This window comes from Gorilla gorilla, chromosome 7, assembly GCF_029281585.2.
Source record: "Gorilla gorilla gorilla isolate KB3781 chromosome 7, NHGRI_mGorGor1-v2.1_pri, whole genome shotgun sequence".
Classification (NCBI taxonomy): domain Eukaryota; kingdom Metazoa; phylum Chordata; class Mammalia; order Primates; family Hominidae; genus Gorilla; species Gorilla gorilla.
In genome coordinates, this window is record NC_073231.2 from 147,036,944 (window position 1) to 147,046,203 (window position 9,260).

General features: G+C 52.3%; 1 protein-coding gene across 11 annotated transcripts in view; it reads left to right on the top strand.

Moving 5' to 3' along the window:
* The window catches only part of DENND3 (DENN domain containing 3), a 67,445-nt gene extending 58,705 nt beyond the window's left edge, over positions 1–8,740 (top strand). For 7 of the 11 annotated variants that reach the window (XM_019032428.4, XM_019032429.4, XM_019032430.4 and 4 more), the window contains 4 exons: positions 2,012–2,172; positions 3,282–3,415; positions 5,324–5,442; positions 5,519–7,022. In XM_019032428.4, the coding sequence (XP_018887973.1) occupies positions 2,012–2,172; positions 3,282–3,415; positions 5,324–5,442; positions 5,519–5,911 (807 nt within the window). In that variant the 3' untranslated portion in view covers positions 5,912–7,022. The other 4 variants (XM_004047573.5, XM_055349362.2, XM_063709547.1 and 1 more) reach the window with 2 other exon arrangements.
* Positions 8,741–9,260: the final 520 nt, after the last annotated feature.

The window sequence follows — 9,260 nt, forward strand, 5'->3', positions numbered from 1 at the left end:
TTTGTCCATGTTTCTCCTGTTCTTGCTCATGGATTTGCAGATGACGTTCACATTTAAATTGCATTTTATAGTTTTCAAAATATTTTCGCATCTACACTCTCCTCCTATCTGGTCACCCTCCAAGCAGCCACCCCATCATGGGATCTGCTGAGAAATCCTCATGCCTTACTCCTTGAGCATGATAGGATTTTTTTTTTTTACATGTTTAATGTGAAAAGAACACTCCAGTGGAGTATATACCTAAGTATATATTAGGCATTGGCTGGTATCATTTTTTTTTTTTTTGACAGGGTCTCTCTCCCATTGCCCGTGGCTGGAGTGTAGTATGCAATCGCTGCTCACTGCAGCCTGGACCTCCTGGCTTAAGCGATCTCCCCGCCTCAGCCTCCCGAGTAGCTGGGGCTATATAGGTGCGCACCACCACACCCGGCTAATTTTTGTATTTTGAGTAGAGATGGGGTTTCACCGCGCTGCTCAGGCTGGTCTCAAACTCCTGGGCTCAAGCAATCCTCCCGCCTTGGCCCCGCCAAAGTGCTGGGATTACAGGTGTGAGCCACTGCGCCCGGCCATGGTATCAGTTTTGATGGCTGTGTTCCCTTGTCTAAAAATAATGTGGGAAAATCCATGGCACAGTATGTGCTTGCAGAACTGCTATAAAACAAATACTGTGAATTCAAATACATACCACCAAGAGGGTGGGACCACTCTGAGATACCTGAATAGCAAGCTTTACATGTGAGAAGGTAATAAGAGCTGCTAAATCATTTCCCCCCATATTCAAATCATGAGTCTCAGATGATAAAGTAATAGGATCCATGATACAGTAAAAATATTGACAAAAGTCTAGTAATGCTTTAAACCAAACAACAAAAAAAGGAAAAATTAGGGAAATTATTTTTCTAAATTTAATTTTTTTCAGTTCGTTCTTAGTTATAAGCATTTCAAGGCTGGGCGCAGTGGCTCACGCCTGTAATCCCAGCACTTTGGGGGGCCGAAGCAGGAGGATTGCTTGAGTCTAGGAGTTCGAGACCAGCCTGGGCAACATGGGGAAACCCCATCTCTACTAAAACTGCCAAACATCAGCCAGGCGTGGTGGCATCAGCCAGGCGTGGTGGCCCATGGCTGTAGTCCCGGCTACTCAGGGGGCTGAAGCGGGAGAATCGCTTGAGCCGGGAGGCTGAGGCTGCAGTGAGCCATGATCATGCCACTGCACTCCAGCCTGGGTGGCAGAGTGAGATCCTGTCTCAAAATAAACAAACAAACAAATAAAAATAAAAATTCTGATTTCAAAGAGTCTAAAAGCAATCATTATGTTGACTTTGCTTAGCTTAGCCAGAAACCCTGAGCACACTCTCTAGACACTGGGAGCACTGCCAGTTCTGCTTGTTCATATACAGTCGGTCTCATCATTTGAAGATTCCGTATTTGCAAATTCGACCACCTGCTAATATTTACTTGTAACTCCCAAAACAGATACTCGTGGTATTTTCTTGGTGATCCACAGACATCCACGTGCACAGAGTGGGGAAAAACTTGAGTCGCCTGATATGGATTTTCTGGGCCAACAAGTGTCCTCTCCTCGGCCTGATTGGTGCCACAGTTTTCACATTTTTTGCTTTTTGTTGGTGATTTTGCCATTTAAGATAGCCTCAGGCATGGAGCTCCCTAAGCACAAGGAGGCGGTGACGTGTCTTGCAGAGAAAATGCATGTGTGAGATGAGCTTGGTTCAGGCCGCAGTGACAGTGCTGGCGGCCGTGGGCTTCGTGTTAATGAATCAATCATTCGTAGTCAATAAGGTGTCTGTGAACAGAGCACGCGGAGAACAAGGTTATGCACTGATGGGTGGATGACAACGTCAGGGCCAGAGGCTCCCAGGACCCTGAGCCGGCGTGTCCCCTAGGAGCAGTGGTTCCATATCCGCTAATTCGGCATGTGCAGTAAATATATAGAATATGACTTCACCAGTATCGAGACTGATTTATTTCTCACGTTCCCGTGGCCTCCCATTAGAACTGCATGGTGATGGCCGACCAGAACCAGGTGTGGGTTGGCTCGGAAGACTCCATCATCTACATCATCAACGTCCACAGCATGTCCTGCAACAAGCAGCTCACAGCCCACTGCTCCAGTGTCACGGATTTGATTGTGCAGGACGGACAGGAGGCACCCAGGTGCAGTAAGCTCTGCTGGGGAGAAGGGACTGTTTGGCTTGTGGGTGGGCAGAAGGCACAGCGGGTAGGGTTCCCAAGTCTTGTGCCCACAGGGGCCAGGCGGGGCGTACAGAGTGAAGTGGATCTAGAACGAGGAAAGCTGGGTGGTGTCCTCGGTCTGCTTCTGCTCACGGGTGCGGAGAACCCATGACACCAATGTGGGCCAAGCGTAGTGATGAAGGCACCACACCCGGCCTTCCTGCTGAGCTTGCTGTGGGCACGGTGGCATGGGGCAGCCCCGAGAGGGCACAGCCTCCCAGAGGTGCACCAGCCATGGTGTCAGAAGCCTGGACTCGCCTGATAATCGCCTGAGTGCTCAGTGTTGGCCTTGGGCTGCCTGTTCGCTGCTGTTTCCCACAGTGGGAGCAGCACTGGACACAGTGGGCATCCAGGGAGACGGGAGGAGGAGGTGGGGTCTCCTTGAGCAGAGGCCCGTGGTGGGGAAAGTGCTTAAGGCTGCCCACTTGGTCCGGGCAGCCCCAGCCCTGGGTGAGGGGCTACACTCCCCACTCCTTTTTCCCCTGACTTAGTGTCGGGGGTGCCTGTGTCAGGCCCTGTTGGGGTGGGTAGGGAGGTGCTAGTCTGGAAGCAAAGCTGGCTCAGGAGGTTCAGGGGTGGCGCAGGGTGCAGGCTCCAGCCCAGCCCCGCCCACAGCCGCCTGCACCTGCAGCCAGCCTATGTCACCCGAGAGCTCTGAGGATCGTGCTGGCTCCCTGGTCCCTTGTGTGAACGGGGCCCACTGACGAGGTTCCATTTCAGTTCATGGTCATGTCATGGCTCTATGACAACACCTCATTGAGCCTGCGGCCCGCGGTGGTGGGAGAGGTGGGCGTCCCGAGAAACCCGCCTTTTCCTGCCAAGTCAGTTACATTTGAGCCAAGCCTGGCTGTGGCTGCATTCATAGCATGTTTGCATGTTATCATGTTTGCAGGTTATTATCATGTTTGCAGGTTATCCGTGTTGAGCACATTTTCTCTCATGGCGACTTGGTTCTCTCCTGGGTTAAAATGTGCGCAGTGTTTTCAAGGGTCCAAGTTAAAGGTGTGTGTGTGTGTGTTTTGTGCCCCCAGCGACGTGTACTCGTGCAGCATGGACGGCACGGTGCTGGCGTGGAATGTGAGCACGCTGAAGGTGACCAGCCGCTTCCAGCTGCCGAGAGGTGGCCTGACGTCCATCAGACTGCACGACGACTGCCTGTGGTGCTGTAAGTCCGGCCCCTGCCATCAGAGCGGGCACCCTACCTCCCTGCTCTGGGAAAAGGATGCTGAACGAGAGCAGAAAGCCTCTTTCCTTTGCTTCACGCCTTTCCAGTCTTTATTTTAAACTTGGGTTCCCTTTCTGTGGTCGCAGCAACCTTTACTCCACCTGCACTGCTGCTCCTGGGGGCTCCCCAGGCCTCCCTCTGCCTTTCTACCCAGCGGCTGACGGGATGCCTGTCTTGCCTGGACGCACCACTGCTCTCCTGCCCCTCACCTTGGCTTTCGCTGTGCCCTGCTCTGGGGTTGAAGCTGGCCCATGTGTCCCCCGGAGTCATGGCTGCTCCTCCTGGGAGGCCTCTGTGTGCGTCACGTCTCTACACCTGGGGGCAGCTGGCGAGCCCGTGCTCTGTTCCCCTCGGCTGCTTGGCACAGAGCTGCAGTCTGGGACTCTCTGTGGACCCAGACTGGGGATTTTGCCAGGGGGCGATGGGAGGAGCAGGTGCTTTGCCTGGCGGCTGTGTCTGCATTTCTGGACGCCCCAGAGCACAGAAGTTGCCGGCACTTTGAGGTCTTCCTCGGCATGTGCCAGCTTACATGAGTGACGGCTGGGAATACGTTTTCTTTTTTGTAATGGAGGCGTGTTTCACATATAGTAAAGCTCACCAAAAAGTGCTCAGTTTGTTGTGTTTTGACAAACACCTAAACTACATAACCATGAAACAAATCAAGACACGCAGCATTTCCATCACAGCTGAAAGCATCTGTGCCCCTTTCCAGGCCGTGCCCCCATTCAGGGGATACAAGTGCTCTTAGTTCTGTCACTCTGAATTTGGTTTTTACAGAACTTTCTACAAATGGACTCTACAGTAGGCCTTCTTCTGTATCTGGCTTTATTCAGACAGCAGGATGTTTATAGTATTCATCGCTGATGTTCTGAGTATCAATATCAATAGCTCGTTCCTTCTTGCAGGGTAATAGTCCGTTGTGTGCATATGGAACAACTTGCTCATCCTTCCCCTGCCCCAAGTGGGCACTGGGTTCACTCTGCTTAACTGTTTGAAAAACTGTCAGACTGTTTTCTGAAGTGGCGGCAGCAGCTTCCACGCCACCCGCAGTCTCAGGCTTCGTTTCTTCACATCCTCACCCAAACTGGTTCTCACCTGTTTTTACTGACACCATCCCCGCGGGAGTGAAGTGGTGTCTTGTGGTTTGGATTTGTGGCTCCCTCATGGCTGATGGTGCTGAGCACTCTGTCGTGTGCCCGGTGCCCGCTGACACCTCCCTGGGAACAGTGCCTGTGCAGGCCTCTGCCCACTGTTCCGCTCACTTTCAGGCCCGGTAGCGACGTGGTTGGGTGCAAGCCAACGGTTGTCCTTCCCCTCATCTGTTATTTGTTCTGTTCTTCCTTTCTTGCCCTCTTTTGTATTGAATATTTTTATGTTCAATTTAATCTTCTTTACTGTTTTTAAGCATTATATTTTTGTTTTATTTTTCAGTGGTTGCTCTAAGAATTGCAATATGCAACCTTAACCGATCACCCTCCTCCTTAACTATGATACTGCTTCATGGATAGGGTAAGAAGCTTACAACAGTATCAATTGTGGTAATCCCAATAATATATTCTTTAAAATTTTTGCTTAAGCAGTCAATGATCTTTCAAGAAAGTTAAGAAAAATTAAGAAATTGCCCATATATTTAGGTTTTCTGGTGAGCCTCATTTCTTCTTAAAGACCCAGGGTTCTATCTTGCATTTTTTCCCAGTAGTCCTCACCCGTGCACTCCTCAGGTGCCAGGTGGCACATGGTGATCCCCCCATCACCACGCTGGAAAGAGCAGTGAGGCCGGCTCTGGTGTTGGCGTCTTATGTTGCCAATGACACTGCCTGGCCCCATCCTAGCTCCTTCCTTCCACAGGCACAGGTAACAGCATCATGGTCATGAAAAGGAATGGATCCCTCCATCAAGAATTGAAGATTGAGGAGAACTTCAAAGACACCAGTACCTCCTTCCTGGCCTTCCAGCTCCTTCCTGAGGTATCCCAGCAGGGGCTGTGGGCCCAGCACGTGCATGGCCCGGGGCCCATAGCCCACACCGTGCCCTGTGTTTCAGGAGGAGCAGCTGTGGGCGGCCTGTGCAGGACGCAGCGAGGTTTACATCTGGAGCCTGAAGGACCTGGCCCAGCCCCCGCAGAGGGTGCCCCTCGAGGACTGCTCTGAGATCAACTGCATGATCCGGGTGAAGAAGCAGGTAGGGTGGAGGGCCCGCCATCCCCAGCATCCCTGGCAGGTCTCGCTTGCCCTGGCCGCATCCCCATGCTCCCGAGAGCCAGCCGCACGCCCTCGTGCCCTCCTGCCTTCGCCTCTCAGGGCTCCCCTCCTAACAGGCACGTGCAGGGTTGGTGCCAACGGGCCCATAGGTCACCATGTGCTGGTTTCATGGTGTGGTCCAAGCACTCCGCAGCGCATTCCCCCAAACTGGATGGCTTCAAATGACAGAACTTAATTTTCTCACAGTTCTCGACGCTGGAGGTCCAAAACCAAGGTGTCGGCAGAGCCGCTTCCCTCGGGGGCTTGGGGGGAACGTGCACTCCAGGCCCTTCTCTCCACCACCCGCTCATGTGGCCGCCGTCCTTGGCGTGCCCTGGCTGTGGACGTGGCACTCTAACCTGTGCCTGCACCACATGGCACTCTCTCTCCCTGTGTGTGTCTCTTATGGGGATGCTGGTCGTACTGGATTAACCAGTGTGACCACATCTGAACTATCTGCAGACTCTACTTCCAAAGAAGCTCACATTCTGAGGTTCAGAGAGGATATGGATTTGGGGGGACACTGTTCAACCCATTACAGTCTGCCCTCTGGCCCCCTAAATCCACATCTGTTCCACATGCAAAATACACCCCCTCCATCACTACATCCCCCGAAGTCCTAGTCCCTCCAGCGTCAGTTCTGAGCCCCGAATCTCCAAGTGAAGCCAAAGCCCTCCGATGTGGGTGAGCCATGGGCGGGTCCCACCTGGGGCAGAACCAACCCCTCTTGCACTGTGAACCTGCGCAGCTAGAAACAGGCTGTCTCTTCCCAAAACACAAGGCTGGGCCAGGCAGAGGTTAGACATTCTCATCCGAAAAGGGAGAAATTGGAAGGAAAGCTGGACTTTCAGGCCCCGAGCAAGTCGGAGACACGGCGGGGGTGGGGCAGAATTCGTTTAGTGTTTTCCCCCATAACTTAATTGGGGTATAATTGATGAATAAAAATTATATATATCTAAGGTATACAAGGTGATATTTCAGTATACATTGTGAAATAATCACAAGCTAATTACCATATCTGTCACCTCACACAGGTGGCTGTTGTTTGGTGAGAACACTTAAGATGCACCCCAGCACTTTTCCAGCATGCAATGCAGTCTTCTTCCCCAGAGGCCCCTCGGCCATTAGGTTCTAAGCCTGAGAAAGGTCCTGTGCACCTGCCAGGCGGCCCTGACCCTCAGGCGGCAGAGGCCCTGTCCAGGAAGGACATAAATTTGGAGGCACACGTGTCAATTCTGGGTAGCCGGGCAAAGCCCTGGCGCTCCTGGGAGGGGCTTCTTTCCCTGCTGACCCCTCCCGTTTCTCCCTGGCAGGTCTGGGTGGGCAGCCGAGGGCTGGGGCAGGGAACACCCAAGGGGAAAATCTACGTGATTGACGCCGAGAGGAAGACCGTGGAGAAGGAGCTGGTGGCGCACATGGACACCGTGAGGACGCTGTGCTCGGCTGAGGACAGATACGTGCTGAGTGGGTCGGGCAGGGAGGAGGGGAAGGTCGCCATTTGGAAAGGGGAATAAACGTGGCTGAGTCTGCCAAGTGGAACTGTGCCCTATGTGTGGGGACTGGCTGCCCCCTAGAGCCTGCCAGGAGCAGAAGCCTGGAGGGGTGGCAGGCCAGAGCAGCCCAGGCTCAGCATGGAGCCCACTTACCGTGTGGCCAGCCGCGAGACCCATGGCCACGCACCTTCTCTCAGGCCTTCGGGCCCCCTGGTTAAACTGCACCAAGGGTGTTTCCTGTTGGGGTGTGTCTCAGGCAGGCAGCTGCATCTTGTTGGTGATAACCTCTGCTGGGAGGTTACTTTGTTGCCTAGAAAGTTCTGGAATCCACAACCAGGGGCTGGCACTGGAGCCAGCAGCTTGGCCGAGTCACAGATGACCCGTGGCCCTCACGTCTCTGGTTTTACCTTTCCTTACTTCATTCATTCACTCACCCAGTCCTTACGAATCACTGAGGAACACTGGGCTGGGCACATGACAGGGAGCCGGGAGCCCTGGGGCCTCCAGCGAGGCCTGAGAAGGGTGGTTCAGGTAACCACTGTGGGCTCTCTCCCATCAGAGAAGGTGGACAGGGCCTACCCAGGTGGAGGGGACCACCCTGCGATCAGGTGTTTGCGACGGGTTGGGCCAGCTGAGGCAAGCTGTCTTTTTTTCCTTTTCTTTTTAATAGATGCAAAATTTTTATAATAATCCTAGAGACCTTTTTTCTACCAAAGATCACAGACCAGAAAAAGTTCCATCTAAAATATCATGCCCAGGAAACTACATGGGATCAAAAGTAAAATAGCATCATGTGTGATCTCGTCTTCCAGTGTGCCGCTCAATTCCCTGAATCCATGTGCACACTGCGTATGTGTATGCACAGCATGCTGTACTGAACTCAAGAAGATCTTAGCTGTACATAAATATTTGCAAAAGAGACCCTTTGCACCTTTTTACTGTAATGTTGAGACTTCATTACTTAAATGTTCTATGGAAGGTTCTGGTGTGGTTGCCGGAGCTGGAGGGAGCGTGTCAGCACATGCTGAGGGCATGGGGCCTGCCCCCTGGGCACCCATCCACAAGCTGGGCCACGGAGCCCCAGCTTCTCAGGACAAAGCCCCAGGGCTGGCGCATCCTGAGGGTCTCTGGGGGTGTTTGCCAGGCTCCTGGGATGGGCTGCTTTCAGAAGCTCTGCAGTGCCTCCAGATGGAAAGGCGGGCCCGGCCTCCGGTTGGGTCTGCATTTTGGAGAGTCCACACCACGGACCAGGTTTTCCCCCAAGGCTTGGCTTTGCGTAACCACTAACTTCTTGGGGCGTTCTGAGAGTGTGGGCGGAGAGAATTATGTGGCCTCATCCTCCCCCAAGGCTGTGCTTGCAGCCCGGGCACCTTCCCACTTTCTAGCTGCGGAGAGGTTGGATTTTGCTTTTGTAAACACATGAATCCTTATGATAAAAGTCTGTCAGAAATACATTTATAAATTATTTAATGCCAGTCCTCATGTAACCTCAGGTATCTTCAGCTTGTGGAGAATAAATCTGGTTTAATAAACACTGATGTCCGGCTCCTTACTTCATCCAACAGTGACAGGGGAAAGGTCTTGAAAGTGACCCGGGACCATTCTGAACGTGCTCCTTCCTCACTCTAGGCACCGGTCACGTTACCTTAATGCAGACTCTTCATGTCTTTTCTCCATGGTGATAATTTCAAGATCTTACTTGACAGTGATTGATTGCGTTTTAGGAAATGGTCACTCATATAAAAGAGAAAACAGGTGAACAGAGGTGCTAACCAGGGAGTAAATGTGCTGGGCAGGCCTGGGTTCCATGTTTATTCTGTGTTCTGCAAACAGAATCCTAGCCAGTGGAGTTTATTGAAATGGAAAGGGCACTTTGATGCCTTCGATTTTTTCCCCTGTGCTTTGGAGAGATTCCATTAGGAATGATTGGTCATGGAAAGGCCCCAAATGAGCTGGAATTCATTCAACAGACTGTGATGCCATCCTGCCTCAGCTTTAGAAACCTGAATTAAATTGGTGCAAAAAAGTATTTCTCTTGAACCAGAAACCGGT